The sequence below is a fragment of the Eleutherodactylus coqui genome, chromosome 11 (genome assembly GCF_035609145.1).
Source record: "Eleutherodactylus coqui strain aEleCoq1 chromosome 11, aEleCoq1.hap1, whole genome shotgun sequence".
NCBI lineage: Eukaryota > Metazoa > Chordata > Amphibia > Anura > Eleutherodactylidae > Eleutherodactylus > Eleutherodactylus coqui.
In genome coordinates, this window is record NC_089847.1 from 116364241 (window position 1) to 116381822 (window position 17582).

A 17582-nucleotide genomic window follows, 5' to 3' on the forward strand; every position below is an offset into this window, starting at 1 on the left:
GAGGCAACAACTACACCTAGCCTGAGGGGACCCAAGGATTAAGGCCCATTTAGACCCAACAGTTCTCGCTCAAAATTCGCTCAAAGCCGTCTTTTGAGCGAGAATCGTTGGGTCTAAACAAGCGGACATGGTGTAGTTTTCGTTAACGATTCACTCATCGTTGTCTTTCAGCTAGCTGAAAGACAACGATGAGTCTTATCAGTGCCGCGTGCTGAGTTCTCAGCGGGATACCGCTGATACTATTGTTTCAGCTGGTTTCCCGCTCAGGGAACACAGGAGGAGGATGAAGACGACAAAACGGTCCAGCTGTGTTCTGTATACCCCGCTCGGAGTGCTCAGCTGTATACCAGCTGAGCGCTCCGTGAACACAGTAGGAGTACGCAGAACACAACGCTGCAGCTGTGTTCTGCATACCCCGCTCGGAGCGCTCAGCTGTATACCAGCTGAGCGCTCCGTGAACACAGTAGGAGTACGCAGAACACAACGCTGCAGCTGTGTTCTGCATACCCCGCTCGGAGCGCTCAGCTGTATACCAGCTGAGCGCTCCGTGAACACAGTAGGAGTACGCAGAACACAATGCTGCAGCTGTGTTCTGCATACCCCGCTCGGAGCGCTCAGCTGTATACCAGCTGAGCGCTTTGAAAAGACAACAGCTGTATGCAGAAGACAGCGGTCCCACTTGTCTTCTGCATACTGCGTGAGCCTTCATTTACACACTTATGCAAAATGAATGCTCAAAACTGTCACTGCCATTAATCTATCATCTTGCCGTGTAAATGCACACAACGATTATCGCTCAAAAGAGGTCTTTTGAGCAAATTTTGAGTGATAATTGTTGTGTCTATATGGGCCTTTACATTGTCCTACCAAAAGTAATTGGACACCTTAGCAAGAATCAATAGTATTATTTCCATATGTTAATACTTAGTGGGGCTCCTTTTGCCCTAATGACATTGGATACTCTCTGTGGCATACTTTCTACTAACATCTGACACACTTCAGCTGGTATTTCCCTCCATTCATCCTGCAAATACCTGGACAGTTCTCTCAAAAAAGATGTATCTACCATGGTGCAAGGAACGTCATCATTGGACAGTTGAGCAATGGAATAGCATTCTATGAGAGGACGAATCGCACTACTTCATCTTTACATCAGATGGACATACCTAGGGGTGGAGGATGATGGGGAACACCTTTTGGCTTCTGTGTGTGTTGGGCCAACAGTTAAGTATGGCGGATGTCCCGTTATGGTCTCGGAATATTTTACGTGGCATGGTCTTGATCTGTTGGTCATAGTGACAAGAACCATTAAAACAGAAGCGTACCCTTACATCCTAGACAATAATGTGCTTCTGACAATGTGGCAATACTCTGGGAATGGTCGGCCGTACTTCCAACAAGACAAACCCAACAGCGTTTTACGTTGATTTAAGGATACGTAAGCTCCACGATTGGACTGGCTGCACAGAGCCCCAACCTAAACCCTACTGAACATCTTTGGGACAAACTGAAATGTCAATTCAGGAAATCTGAAGAGTGTCAAATTTCAGCAAACTTACTAGACATTTGCAGGATGAATGGAGGGAAATTCCAGCTCAAGTATATCAGATGTTAGTAGAAAGTATGCCACAGAAAGTATCCAATATCATTAGGGCCAAAGGAGGCCCGACTAAGTATTAATATATGTAAATAAACACTACTTATAATTTTTGCCAAGTTGTCCAATTACTTTTGGTAGGCTAGTGCATACATGTGTGCATGTTTAAAGGCAGTATGCACAATTGACGTAGCCCACGAAGCTGCTATTGTGCCCCTGGACAGATAGTGCCCACTCCAGGTTGGTCTCATCCCCAATTCTATGGATGGCGAGAATCTGCACAGTGATCTTATCCCTACAGGAGCGGCAACCTTAGAAAACAATGAAGTGGTCATAAGGTAGAGTCATGAACAGATGACGGGGACACCAGGACCTCTTTTCTAGGGGTGTTAGCAGTGTGTTGGTGTCAAGTAGCTCCTAATTTTTTATCCATGCAGTGGATACAATGGCCATGTTTGTGTGTGAGGGCGAAAGGCTCAAACATCTGCAAATACTGGTTTCAATCTATTTATTCAATAAATTAGGTTAAAAAAAAAAAAAAAAAGAATTGCCGGACAATAAACATTTTATCATGTGCTCTTTATAATTTGTGATGGGACCACATGTACATTATTACATCCCCTTAAGAAGCTGTCTAGAACCAAATATTCCCTCCTCCCCCTTGACAAACTCCCAACCCACACAAGGCTTTCAGTCCTTCTCCTCTGCTGGGGCCTCCGATGGCGACGTGATCATCGGAGCGCATTGTTATTGTACCGATTCCGAATATCTCTTTTTACCTTATTCCCATAGCATCCCGGATGGAGCCTGAGTTTGCAGTAGGTTGGAAAGACCTACTCAGAAGGCACGGCAGGAGGTCGGCATGTTTTCTAAGTGTATCTTTGTCCCGGGTGTTGTGCCAAGGCACTCAACGCTGGGCACAATCTGGAGTTGGGCTATTATTTGTGGGGCCAATTATGGATGTGTAAGGCGGTTTAGTGGACTTGTATTAAAACATGTAAAAATCAGGTACCTGTTGTATATTTCTATATATGTGTGTATACAAAATTCCCAAACACTGAACCCTTAGGCAATGGTCATTTAGCTGCACCATACTGATGAATGTCTCTGTACAAGGAGGAAAGTATCTTCTCTGGGACCAGATTCCTGTAGGACCACAAGGAACCTTTAGATGACTCCTGCCAATAATGTCACTTCCGCCTTTTTTTTTTGCCTTCAACGTTTCCCCAAGTCAACATCTAAAAAGTTGAACTCCGTCTGTGATGTTTCCCAGTAGACAGAATGTCCATTATTCCTTTCCGGCCATGTAACCTGTCCCCATCCGCACGGTTCCCATAATTCCCTTTTGATAACACGAAGTTCGAACCTCTGTAATTTTCACAAGCAATCACATGGTCAGACACACAAGTTGGACAGAACAACTTCCTTAGCAGGATACGAGTGCCTCAGTCCGGTGGCATGTCCTTATTCGAGGTGGTGTTCATATCTGCTCCCGTCCATGGGTCACACTGCCCCGTTCTCCTGCCGTGGCTTGTGGACGGCAGACTGGGAAGCACTAAGCGATGGAGCCAAAGTGCAGAGGAATCCGGAGAGAAGGGTGAGTCCCAGCCCGCCCCAGGCACAGAACATTGACCAGCCATACCCGTGGCTGATGTCTTCTGGTAAACCGTACACAGAGCGCGGATACCGAGAGAGCTCAAAGTTGATGCCGGCTACACAGGTGCAGAGGGAGATGATACAACAGGTCCCTAAAAGAAACAAAAAGATCAATACACAATTATATGTAGACTGTGAGAGGCCCTAAATCAGGAGTGGGCAAATGTTTCTACAATGCAATCTAGCTTTTGTGGAGAGATCGGTGGCCTACTAGACAGACCTGTAGAACATGGAGACCACTGCGGCAAACTTTGTTCATACTCCAGTGCCACTGTAATGGTCTTGTCAGACACAGTTGATAGGGTGGCTTGTTGGAAGGAGGTCAAACTGGACTTTGCTTGCAGTGCTGATGTTTTTGAAAAACTCGATACAGATGTTACCCTTGGTGAGATTTGAACCTAGAACTCCAGCAGCTTAAGGCTAACTTCACATGGGCGAGTGCGATATCAGTCCGTGAATCACGGCCCGATATTGCGCTCACCAACAAGTGATTTCCCTGCGGATGTAAGGTGTTTTTATATCAAAATCGCCTTGCATCACTTCGGGGAAGTATCTCTCAGCTGCGGATCGCAGAGTTTCTTGCATTGTTTTCAATGGGGAAACCTTGTATTGCACCGTGTGCACCTAGCGTGTGGTTCGATGCTGCCACCAGCCCCATTGAAAACAGTGGGCGACGCAATGTGTGGATGTGCCCAAAGATGAGTCGTGCTGCAATTTACTTCCCGCATTGCTCCACCAAAAAAAAGAGAAAAAAATCTTATTTATACAGTATTTGTGCGTCTCGCAACGCACAAGTCTCACGCGATTTTCTCAGCTGTGTGAAATTGGCCTTAAACATCACAGCTAATTGGAAGAGGCGGAAAAAAAAGATATTTTATGCTGCCATGTTCTGACAGCCATAACTTTTATTTTTTTTGTCAATACAGCTGTGTAAGTGCTTCTTATTTGTGGGATGTCCTATTTCTATTGTTACCCTTAGACCACTTTCACACGGCCGGGAAAATCATGCAAAATCTCATATGAATATGAGTGGGGTCATATACCTGAGTGATTTCTCCTCCCCTCCCCCCCTCGCAGCGCTGGAAAAAAAAAAGCGACATGTCCTATATTTGGGCGTTCCCTCAGAACGCCTCGCCCATTGTTTTTAATGGGGCCTGAAAAAACATCACGTGGGCACGTGTGCCGTTTGTCACTAGTAGTAATATGTATCCAGAGGGACGCGGGGCCGGGCTGCTCCCCTCGCCCTCTTCACGTGCGCATGGGGACATTTCTAACATCACCCACATACCTCTGTCTCTCCTCATGTCTTTCCCCCATACCTCCCCCCCCATATCTGTCTCCCCCTCATATCCTCCTCCTCATATCTCCCCGCCTACTCATCTCTCTCTATTTGATATCTATCCTACAGATTTTGTTGATTTTCTTAGATTTTGAAGTCATTGAGGGGTTAATCTCAGCTGGAAGCCATTTCTACAGCCCAGCTGCCTCCCCACGCAGCATGAATGACAACTGACCACACAGACACAGTGATATCAATCCCCGGACAACTGCATCTGCCGCCAGGCTCAGGTATTGATTTCAGCTGCTGAAAGGTCACACTTGGTGGTCGGAGAAGTCGCTCAGATGCCTACTGCGGTAGGGTAGCGCCCGCTCACCGTGGTGGTTATGTGTCCCAGCTGCTGAATACCCTCACGGCCAACACATTCTATAAAGGTCTGTCGAGAACCATAAAGGCATCATCATATGTAGCAGATTTGTTGCAGAAATTCATACATCTGAGCGTGCATTAATAAAACCAAACACATTACCTATCAGGCGCTGTTCCGCTCCGCCACACTTCTCCTCTGCAGCTCCAGCATACTTTTCTGTAGTCTTCAGCCAGTGCTACCTGGTCGGGGGTTCAAAAACCCCGCCTCCAGGAAGCGCTGGCTCTGATTGCTTCTCGAGCTCCGCAGCTCAGCCAATCATTGCAGTGCTCGATGAACCAATCACAGCCATCGCATTTGAACGCATAGAACACAGATGTAATATTGCTGTCGCCTGCCTGTGAAAGAAGCCTTGACTCTTTCCAATCCAATTTTGGATTCAGGGTTTCCTAAAAGGATTTCTCTTTTTGCTGTTATACAATGGTGCCATCTGCTAGCTAAAGCCACTGTGTGCACCAGAGAGGCTTCGACAGGGGAGTGGCTGGCAATAGATGGTAAGAATACCCTGTCGGACGTCTTCTGACATTAGAGCTGTACAGGCTTCAATCAGAATGTAGGAAGACGTCAGACAGTGGATTGGAAAGGGTTAAGCCTGAGGAAGAACCCTGCGCTATATCATCATGTATCTGCGTCCGGCGCTCGGAAAAGAAGACAGCTGGCTCTATTTAAGACATTAGAAGTCATTAGGAAGAATTCTGCCGACCGAGGGAATTTCAAACAGGATTTTTTCGGCAACACGCAGCTCCATATCGTGTGAATGAGCAATTTAAATGCTAATGAGGCTCATTCACACGATTTTGGGGTGATTTTTGCCACAATTTTTTTGGCGCGGCGAACTTCTGCGCGATCTTGACGCCCGTGTAAACGGGCCCTAAGGTTGTACTTATGCACATGGTGTTTTTTGGATCAATCACGGCCTCATATTGCACTCGCCAACATGCGATTTTCCCGCGGATTCGAGGCGTTTTAATCTCAAAACTGCCCTGCTTTACTTTGGAGCGTCTTCCACTCTTTTCGCACTCGCGTCTACCCAGCACACGGTGCAATGCTGCCGCCGGGCCCGATTGAAACCAGAGATAGGACGTGCCGCGATTTGTTTCCTGCATCGCTCACGTGTAGGACCCCATTCAGAAGAATATTCGTGCGTCTCACAATGCACAGAAAGCGCGTGTGAGAATCACGCTGGAATACACGGTGAGGCCGGATTCACACAGGTGTATTTGCACACGAAATTTGCGTGTGCGCTAATCTCCAAATAGAACCAATAGAACCCATTAATGTCAATAGACTCCCTCACAAGTGCGCACCGCGTTCTATTTTCCCGCTTAATTGAAGCTGGCCTAAGGCTGGTGTCACACAGGCATAGGCACATTTACGCACGCATTTGCGCAATGGGCGTTGCATGTGAGGGTTTCACTGTACTTTTTGCATGTGTGTGTATTTACTTGCGCAAAAAAAAGAAAAACACGCAACCATGCTCCCATTCATTGAAATGGTTACGTTAATTAGTTCAATATATGTGCCATTCGCTGCACAAATGCACAGGAAAATAGAGCATGCCGCATATTTTTTTTTGCGCGACTAAAATGGACGCTCAATATACGCTTAGGTGAACGAACCCATTGAAATCAAATGGTTCCATTCACTGTGTATTGCGCGTGCAAAACACGTTTGTTTGACACAGGCCTAAGCGAGCATTCAAACAGGCGAGTTTCACGCGCCAATGCTGACATGGACTTCAATCCTCTTATGCACACGAGCGGTTTTTCTCTCGGACCATCGGTCACCGCGACACGTCCGTGTAAAGGTGATCTTCATGCGAGTGTGATGAGATTTTTCTATCTTTACTTTTGAAAAAACACGTTTTTCAGAGTTCGATATCAGTCCGAGTTTCTCAGACAAATATGGCGCTCACCTGTGTGCATGAGCCCTCAGGCCCAGAAACCCGCGTGAGATTTGTGTGTTTTGCGAATATGAACTCCATTTTTGTTTTTTACAGAGTGATTATATACACGAGGAATGTTTTACCGCATCACGGTGCAAGAAAGAATCGCGGCATGTCCTATCTTTTCGCATTTGTCGGAACACATCAACCATTGTTTTCGATGTGCACGTAAGTGCGATGTGAGGTTTCCGGGAAGGGGGAGGTGGGGGGGTAGTTCAGGTTCGCTACTTTACTAAAGTGATGGGAATGCGTTTTTGCCCAAAAAAAGGCCTCGTATTGCCGTGAAAACGCAATTTGGCGAACGCAATATCGGTCCGAGTTTCTCAGCACGACATCGTGTTCGTGCGTGTGTAGGCAGCCTCATGGAGATACATTCCATCTTGGAGAGAATATGGCAGCATGTGTATGACTATGGGTCCAGAGCACGGACTGGTCGCAGCACATGGCTCTCGCTATTTACATGAGCCTTTGTGCTAAGTCTACACACTTGAATTTAGCATAATCTACAGGGTTGGCCATGGCAAAGTAGGCCGCCACCATCGGCTTTGTTGCCCATAGCAACCAATCACAGCACTGCTTTCTTTTTACCTCAGCCCTGTAAGAAATGAAGGCTGAGCTGTAATTGGTTGCTATGGGCAACAAAGATTTTCATAAGAGTGTGGTGCTCAAAGCAACCAATCACAGCACAGCTTTCACTATAGGAACCAATCACAGCACAGCCTTCACTTTACCTTGGCAGTATAGCAACCAATCACAGCACAGGTTTCACTATCTCAGCAGTATAGCAACCAATCACAGCACAGCTTTCACTATAGCAACCATTTACAGCACAGCCTGCGCTTAACCCAAGCAGTATAGCAACCAATCACAGCACAGCTTTCACTTTACCTCAGCAGTGTAAGAAATGAAAGCTGACCAACAGCTACTGCGCAGTCTAGCTGACTATAACGCTGGCGCTCCAACTAACATGTCCGACTGTATAACTCATTGTTTCTCAGCATGGATGGGTTATGACAGCAGACGACCAGCTCCTGCGCCATTGTTGTCTAAGAGACTCCAGGGGGGCAAAAGAGCGACTTGCTGCGGTTCCGTCGCCTAAAGGAGTCTAACCCACTGCTAGATGGGGTCTCTAATAAAATGGCCATTCAGCATAAATCAGATTTTTATTTAAGAGCAAAATGCCCTTCACCTTCTACCAAAAACTAAATGACCTGCAGTACTAATAAATCAGCCCGCAGCCGGTGTGACGGCGTGATTTGTGAGAGTCCCATAAGACCCCTTAAAGATGACTATATAGCGCCCCCTCATCCATTGTCCTCATGCGGAGGGGGTCTATCATCCATCTCTCAGTGAAGAGTCAAGTCCGTTATCTGATAATTTGCTTATTCCATGACCTGAAGTGGAGCGAAAAGTCGGCTCACCTCCCATGAGAAACAGCAGCCCCGCCACATACTGCATGAGGTCATGCTCCTTACAGCAGCCCAACACGCCTATGAGCCATCCGAACAGGATGATGGAGACCGCCATGCCTATGAAGCCAGCCGTCATCCGGCGCAGATCTGGGAGAGGGAAACAGAAAAGAGAAGATCAATTATTACATGGAAATGGTCACCGACTAGAGATGAGCGAATCTACTCCTTTCGAGTATTTACTCGATCGAGCACCGCGATTTTCAAGTACTTCAGTACTCGGGTGAAAAGATTCGGGGGGCGCCGGGGGAGGCGTGGCGGCGTGGGGGGTAGCAGCGGGGAACAGGGGGGAGCCCTCTCTCTCTCCCTCTCCCCCCCACTCCCCGCTGCAACCCCCCACTCACCCACGGCGCCCCCCCGAATCTTTTCGCCCGAGTACGGAAGTACTAGAAAATCGCGGTGCTCGGGCGAAAAAGGGGCGTGGCCAAGTAGGCTCGCTCATCTCTATTACCGACTGATCAGATCTGATACGCAGGACAGCAGCCTATATTATAAGGGTGTATTCACGCGGGCCATTTTACCGTACGAGTTTTGCCCGATACAGAGATGGACAGAACTCGCACGAGGAAAGAAAAAACGAACAAAAAAAAATGTATTCGCATAAGCGATTTTTTTTTCTCTCTGACCGATAGTCCGAGTTAGGCCGGATTTGAACTGCGGAGTCCACGATCGGCGTCCACGCGGACGATACGCTGTAATACGGGGCATTGAAAGGCATGAACTTTTGCCAGTTCGCTCAGACGCGCGGGTAGGAATTGTGGATTCCATGAGCGGAAGAAAAGTCCCAGCATGCTCTATTTTAGCGTGGATTCCGCACGGACGGCCTACATTGAAGTCAATGGATGCAAGCGTTCCGTCACCCATACACCATGAACATGGCGTATGAGCGGCGGAAGCGCTCGCTACTTCATAGGAAAATAGATAGAAAAGCCGGAGTGCCGGCTAGAGAGGAGCGAGATATCTTCTTCGGCGCTTTGCATTAGGTAGATTTGCGACGAAAACCGATCGTATCTGCGATCCTCTGCGACCATTCGCAATTACTTTTGCCTGCGGATTACGACCCGTTCGTGTGAGCCCGGCTTTAGAAAAATCGCTGCAGGTTCTATTTTTTACACGATTTTTCTTCAAAAATCACCCATTAGTTTCTATGGAAGCGGTTAAAAAAAACAAAAAAAAACGGATGCAATGCAAGTGTTATGCATTATTAATGCAGGTTGCTATGGAGACCATATGAAACAAAGAACCAGGAAGTGCAGAACAAAGAAAAATGTGCAAAAAACACGCATGTGAAAAATCACCATTTTTGTCAATGAAAAAATGACCATTTTCCATGCACTCAGCCATGTGAATACAGCCCTAGGACGAAGTCACACAAACGTTTTTGTACAGCGTTTGGGCGCGTAATACGTAGTGAATAGAACCATTGATTTTCACCAAAATAGCACATGGGTAATTAAGTTAATTAGTTCTACATTTCAATGAATGGAAGCACAGTTGTGTGTTTTGTTGCGTGCGCAAATGTGCACAATTTGTGCATGTAAAAAGAACAGTAAAACGCACACATGCGTTTGCAAATACGCAACATCCACTGCGCAAGTATATGGGTCACATGCAACTTTAGTCCGTGAAAATTGGTCTGATTTCACTGCGTGTTTATGTGCGTGTTGCACACGTTTTTTTTTTTCCATCTGTGTGGATAGCTGAGGATAGCTCATCAACAGTATTTACCTGGAAAACCCCTTTAACCCCTTGAGTGGCACGCCCGGAAATTTTCCGGGACGAGCTCCACTGCTCATAGCGACATAGCCCGGAAGATTTCCGGGCTATGTATCACTATGGGAGCTGCAGAGCACAATGCCACAAGCTGTGGCAGTGTGCTCTGCCTGCACAGACCCACAGAGAACAGTGCAAGGGCTTTGAAAAACCAGCAGAAGATATTGCCGATATGTCGGCAATCTCCTGCTTTGTTTACAGATTGCCATAGAGACCATCGGCTTGTCAGAAGCCAGCCGATGGTCTCTGTGGCAGGGAGAGCTTGGTGCTTGGCTGTGAGAGGACAGCTAGGTACCAGCTCTTACAGCAGAGATCACAGAAAACCTCCGATCTCTGCTGTGTTAACCCTTTACATGCGGCAGTCTATATGACTGCAGCATGTAAAGGGCTGTCACTACAGCATGTAAAGGGCTGTCACCATCGGACCCCCGGAATGTGATCAGGGGGTCCTGATGGGTCCCTGTGGAAGTCCCTTAAAGGGACAAAAAAAAAAAAAAAAAGGCAAAAAATTATAAAAAAATAATAAAAACACTGGTCTCCCTTTACTTTGTAAAAAATCAAAAATACAATCACACATGTGGTATCCGTGTGCGTCGTAATGACCCAGAGAAGGAAGTTAATACATTATTTAACCCCTTAATGACATGGCCCCTTTTTTTCTTTTTCCCCCATTTCTTTTTTTCCTCCCCCCTGTTTAAAAAAATCACAACTTGTCCCGCAAAAAACAAGCCCTCATATGGCCATGTCAATGGAAAAAGGAAAAAGTTATGGCTCTTGAGACGCAACTGCAAAATTAGTTGAAATTCAATGATTAGACCATTTTAAAAAACCTGCCCTGGTAGGCACGACAGGGTGGTAGGAAACCCGCCACTCAAGGGGTTAAGCTAGGTTCACACGGGACCGAAATCCCGTGAAAATCTCACAGAAAAAAAAAATCACAAGATTTTAGTGGGATAAGCGCAACTTCAAAACCCGCAGCCTTTAGCCGTGGATTTTGGAGCGTCTCACCGTCGGCATTCCGCTGCGGCTCTCTTCCCATAGAGAGGAGAGAGGCCGCTGTGGAAACTGAGAAAGAATTGACATGCTGCGTCTTGGATTTCTGCGCCGCATGGCAATTTCAGTGCGGATTGGCCGCAGCATGTGGACAAGATTTTTGCAAATCTCGTCCACTTTGCTGGCTAATCCCGGGATTCAAAACTCGGGCAGAGTTTACGTGCAGAAAGTCTGCAAGGACATTCTGTGGCAATTCCGCCCCGCGTGAACCCAGCCTTAATGTATATGAACACTGGAGTTGTCCAGTTGTAAACTACTGATATCAGCAGGATAAGCTGTCAATAGTAGATGGCAGGCAAGGGTCACCACCTAAGAGCCCTGCTGATCAGCTGTTCTCCAGCCCAATGCACTTTTTGCATTGTTGATTTCTGCGGGAAGCAGATAGCTCCATTCTCACTGCAGTGGTCAGGCTTGATATTAAATTCACCTCAATGAGAGCTTTGCTTGCAATACCAAGTCTGTCCACTGCAGTGGGAACAGAGCTGTCTACTTCCTGCAGAAATGAACTTGTTGCACGAGCACACTGGATGGATTGTGTCTTATTAGTATGTCACATGTCCTAAAACAGGCTACATAAGATGTAGATCCTTGGAGGTGTTGGCCATAGTTTGTGATTAAACAGAACGCTACTGGACATACAGGTTACATGGCTGCGCACAAGCCGTCCATCATGAATTGCAATGCATCGGCCCAGCTATAATGGTGCAAGGAGCGTCGTTATTGGACAGTTGACCAATGGAAGAACATTCTGAGGAGTGACTAATCATTGCTACGCCATCCTCAAATCAGATGGATGTACCTGGGTGTGGAGGAGCCTGGGGAATGTCTTTTGCCTGAGTGTGTTGTGCCAACAGTTAAGTATGGCGGAGGTTTTGTTATGTTCTGGGAATGTTTTACGTGGCATGGTCTCGGTCCGTTGGTTGTAGTGACAAGAACCATGAACATGGCGGTGACCCTGACATTCTAGATAATAACCTGCTGCTGACAATGTGGTAATACTCTGGGAATGGTCGGCCATACTACCAACAAGACAACGCGCCTTGTCACACATCCAATGCCGTTTTACATTGGCTTGAGGATGAATGTCCCACAATTGGACCGCTGCACAGATTCCCGACCTGAACCCTACTGAACATCTCTGGGTTGAACTGGAACCTTCTGGTCAGGAAATATGAACAACGTCCATCATCTTTGAGAGAACTGGACGGACATTTGCAGGATGAGTGGAGGGAAATACCTGCTGAAGTGTATCAGATGTTAGTAGAAAGTACGTCATGGAGAGTATCCAATGTCATTAGGGCCAAAGGAGCCCCACTAAGTATTAACATATGGAAGTAAATACTACTTTTGATTCTTGCTCATATGGCCAATTACTATTGGTAGGAGACGGGAATATTCTTTTAATGCATCATCAGAAATTAATGCCTGGTCTTACTTTCAGCCTGAAAGAAAATCTTACTTGATTTGCCAGCGACCCAAAATGTATTAAAGGGGTTGTCTCGCGCCGAAATGGTTTTTTAAAATTTTTTATAGGCCCCCCGTTCGGCGCGAGACAAACCCAAAGGATGGGTTAAAAAATATATATATTACTTACCCGAATCCCCGCTCTGCGACGACTTCTTTCTTCCTTCTCCAAGATGGCCGCTGGGATCTTCACTCACGATGCACCGTGGGTCTTCTCCCATGGTGCACCGTGGGCTCTGTGCGGTCCATTGCCGATTCCAGCCTCCTGATTGGCTGGAATCGGCACACGTGACGGGGCGGAGCTACGATGACGACGCGGGACCAGCTCTCCGGCACGAGCGGCCTCATTCACAAGGCAGAAGACCGGATTGCGCAAGCGCGTCTAAAAACGCCAGAAGACAGCGAATTTAGACGGATCCATGGCGACGGGGACGCTAGCAATGGAGCAGGTAAGTGAATAACCTCTGTATGGCTCATATTTAATGCACGATGTACATTACAAAGTGCATTAATATGGCCATACAGAAGTGTATACCCCACTTGCTGCCGCGAGACAACCCCTTTAAGGCTACAAAAGGCCTCCTTGCATTAGAAGGGGGATCAAGTCATTTGCTCATGTTTGGAGTTCGGCAGCTGCTCCTCATCCATCCTCCATAAAACGTAGTACGTGCTTACAGCAGAGCCGAATGTACATGTGGGGAACAACTGTTGGGTTAACGGTGTGCATCTGGTGCCTCGGACTGCACTAGTAGACCATTCACAGAGGCTAGACAAAAGCCTAAATTTGTGTGAACTCCAGTTATGCTCAAGTTCAAACTTGCAGAATTACATTAGCAGTGGGTGTCACAGTCATGTTCCATAGGCAGCCTTGTGATAGTACAGGGTCCTATTCAACTCGTCTGACCCCTTTATATATCTAACCAATGCAAAATCTGTAATAGCCTTCCATACCCATCATGTGCCATTTATAATACTGGTGCCCTATGTGGCAGAGCAGCCTTTGGCCCTCCTCAGACTCCAAGGGTCCGGTTGCAATTGCTACCACTGCACCCCCTAAAGTTATTTCCCTATTCTTAGCTTTGATGGCTACGTTCCCCTTCATTTCCATATTAGAACTGCCAATGACTCTGATAACCACCAAACAGTGCCCACAGGTCTGCAGGACAGTAGAAGAAACAATCTTCAGTAGACGAAACAACGTGTGTTTGATCCTAGAGGTGAAGTGGCTCCTCTAGTATCTCAGCAACAACGTGCCACAGTGGACCAACTGACCCAGAAGTACAACAGCGAGGAAGTTAGACATATTTCCACAATGACTGTGCAACAATTGGGGTTCAATAGCCGAAGACCAACAAGGGAGTCCTGATGACACCACATCATCACAAAAAACATCTCGAATGGGCTCAGGAAAGACGTCAATGCACCTTGGACACAGGGAAAAAGGTCGTTGGGCATGATAAGTCTTGGTTCCTACTGAGCCATACAAATGGGCAGGTTGGCATCTGGTGTAAATAGCATGACGCCACATCCCATGAGTGCACTGTTGGGTTTGAACAGGCCGGTGGTGGCAGTGTCATGGTCTGAGGAGTGTTTTCCTGGAAGACCGTAGGTCATCATACCACAATCCTTGAATGGTGAACACTACAGGGCCCTTTAATTGACCATCTGCACCCATATCTTCAGAAAGTCTTCCCCGACCACAGTGCCATCTTCCAACAGGACAACGCTCTGTGTCATTGAGCTCGGATCACTACGGAGCGGTTGGAGGACAATAATGATGAATTCTCCACACTGCCTCGACCCCCAAACTCACCGAACTGTAACCCCATTGAATATGTTTGGGACATGCAGGAAAAGGCTGTGGGATCTGCTCCCGATTATCCACAACTGCTGCAGCAGGCATGGGTTGGGTTGAGCATGGAGGAGGTTCGCCACCTTGTTGAACCTGTTCCCCAACATCTGAAAGCGGTCATTGCCCAAAAAGGTGGACCAAGCAGTTATTGGGTAGGTGTTCCTAATGCAGTGATCAGTAGTAGAAATACATAAAGCCACAGCAATATGAAAGCCCCTGTAAGCTGCATGCCGGCACGAAGATGTGGGATACTTACGCAGAGCATGCCACTCGTCTTGGCGGATGGTCTTGGTGACATTGATTGGCAGGTTGGTTGGCAGCGAGGAGGATGTGTAGTGATATCGGACTGGGGTACAGCGCTGAACGATTCCTGCAACAGAAGGAAAGTGACAACAGTGAGAAGAAATCACATCTCAGACTGCCTTAGTATATAGTGAGACCCCTGATGTACATACGGCCCATATCATAATAAGGAAGGGGTTTTAATTGCAGTTATTAATTATGGTATTTTTCACATTCCATGAAGAATATTTGCTCCCAGTGTGGGGCTGGAGAATTGGTTTACGGGATCTTTATGGCCTTAGGCTGCCATCACACAAGCGCTGGCGGCTGGTTGTCCCAACCATTGTTGGGCTGAACCAGCAAGTGCAGCCCAGCAATATACCCCATCCCATGTTAACACTGCGTGTGTAATAGCACTCTTATACAGGTTAGTCTAATTGTACCATGATGTAAGTGACCTCTTGATAAGTGGTGGAGAGCAGGTATACATTTTACTTGATTCACGACCATGTGAAGCATTGGATCCCAATGCATTCATTCACATGGGCAATTATTAGCCGCGTCAAAACGTCCAGCTGCTGAAGATATGACATCGGCGGTCAGTAAGGATGACAGGGTACATGGGAGCCCCATTCTTGAGAGTGGCGGGGGTCTCAACAATGAGACCCCCACCGATTAGCAAGTTATCGGTTATGCCATGGAGGGGGGATAGCTTGAAATTCTGGTAAACCCCTCTAAAATATGGAAATAAATACTACATTTGCTCCTGGCTCAGGTGTCCAATGACTTCTCATAGGATAGTGGATTTTCTAGCATTGCGTTCTGGCCCGATGAAAAGAATGGCCCTTTTACACGGGAGAACCTCACAATCCTCATGTGCCCGAGCGAACGAGCTGGTGACGTCATCATCAGCTCGGGCCGCCTGTTTAGACTGCCTATGGGAAACCGCGAACGATCAGCGATTCAACTGTCCGATGAGTAAACGAGCCGGCGCTGATTTTAATGAACGGCGAGTGAGAATCGAATGATTTTCGCACAATCGCTCAATCATTGGCTCGCGTTTAAACTGATCGATTGTCATTTAGTTTTACTCGTTTGAACGAAAATCATTCAGTCTAAACGCAGCTTAAAGGCTCCTCCACACGGTTATATACACAATTGCGCAGAATTCAGCGTAACGTATGAACAAAGTAGATTGGTGTATTGTGTGTATTGGTGCATTTTACTGTACTTTTCACGCAGGGCACGTGATTTAGCCTAATGAGATGTGTTATTTTTTTTCACAAAATTGCGCATCCGCACGCACATTTGCTCACCTTTCATAGACTTCTATGGGAACCCATGTTGCGCATATGGATACAAAAATAAAGCATGCTGCGTTTTTTTTCTCCGCTCGCAAAAAAGTGCAAACCCATTGATATCAATTGGTTCTGCTCTCTGCAAATTGCGCGTGCAAATTTTGCGCACGCAAATACGTCCGTCTGGAGGAGCCCTAAGGCACAGCTTCAGTTTTTCCTAGCTGTAAATGCTCATTCAAATAAAAGCTCCTAATTGGGTTTTATCCCTCCACGGGGTGCGCTCCAGAGCACGGAGACGGGTAAATCTTTGAGAAGTAGATGCAGCTCGCAGGACGTTCTTGGAGCTGTCAGGAGATAAGAGTTTGTCATAACTCTAGAGAAGGCTGGAGCCAGAGCAATCCTAATGCATGGAGTCTACAGCCGGCAGACCTGGATCACCGCCAGAACGAGGTCAAACTCCATCCTCCATCTGCATTCATCAACTGAATTACAGACAAGTCCGCAGCAGAGTAATCTCCGGCTTCCTCACTACGCCGGGTTATTTATGTTGATTCAATATAAATCATACATTTGTCTTCTATGTCATCTTTCGGAAATGTCCATTTGGTAGACATCTCTGTTATCAAGTGACCCTTTTTTGATCTCCTAGATCAATGTATGAGCGGAGGAAGAGGAGGAGATCTATGCTGCTCTGAGCTCAGATCAGTAGACCCGCGGTTGGGCTGGGACACTTGTCCATAATACCGGTGCAAAAATGTTGCCTGGTCTGAAAAGTTCACACATTCTCCGTTTTTGGTGACACCCATTCGGGATTTGCCATCGGCATGAACCGAAAGATACGTGTCAGGCAGGGGCGTAACTATAGGGGATGCGGTTGCACCCAGGCCCAGGATCCTTAGGGGGCCCACAAGGCCTCTCTTCTCCATATAGGGAGCCCAGTACTATGAATAAAGCATTATAGTTGGGGGCCCTGTTACAGGTTTTGCATGGGGGCCCAGGAGTTTCAAGTTACGCCTCTGGTGCCAGGTCTGGTGAACCTGGAGAGATTCCAAGACCGACTGGGCTTGTAGGGCTCATGATCTCAACAAATATGTTCTACTTTTGTCTAGCCGAGGTCAGGGTAAGTAGAGGCACACTGTCCTTTTTGGCTCCGCATTGACTCCAGTAGGCACATGGGTTACCATCAAGGACTGATGAGTTCAGTGGACGCCGTGCAATTTCTTATTTCCCTTGCCCACTGCATGCGCCGCCATATTCTTTGTAGGTTGCACCCTCTGTATGCAATCCAGTGCACCCCACTTAGCTGAAAGGAATAACCGGTAAGCTCTAGAAGTCCTTTATGCTGTATTCACATAGGTGAGGCAGAGGAATCCACTACAAATCCAATACTCCTTTACGGAGTAGACTCCTAAAACTTAACTTTTAATATTTAAAAAGCTAAAAAAGCGTAGGGCTCGAGACTAAATAAATATATAAAACACCACAAA

At 46.9% G+C, this 17582-nt stretch overlaps 1 protein-coding gene across 1 annotated transcript in view; it reads right to left on the reverse strand.

The window, feature by feature from the left end:
• Positions 1-2127: 2127 nt before the first annotated feature.
• Positions 2128-17582, reverse strand: part of LOC136582358 (transmembrane protein 178B-like) — a 42414-nt gene continuing 26959 nt past the window's right edge. The window contains exons 2-4 of the mRNA XM_066583325.1: positions 14772-14885; positions 8326-8463; positions 2128-3345 (exon numbers count right to left, since the gene is read on the reverse strand). Coding sequence (XP_066439422.1) covers positions 3101-3345; positions 8326-8463; positions 14772-14885 — 497 coding nt within the window. The 3' untranslated portion in view covers positions 2128-3100. The remainder of the gene's footprint in view (positions 3346-8325; positions 8464-14771; positions 14886-17582) is intronic.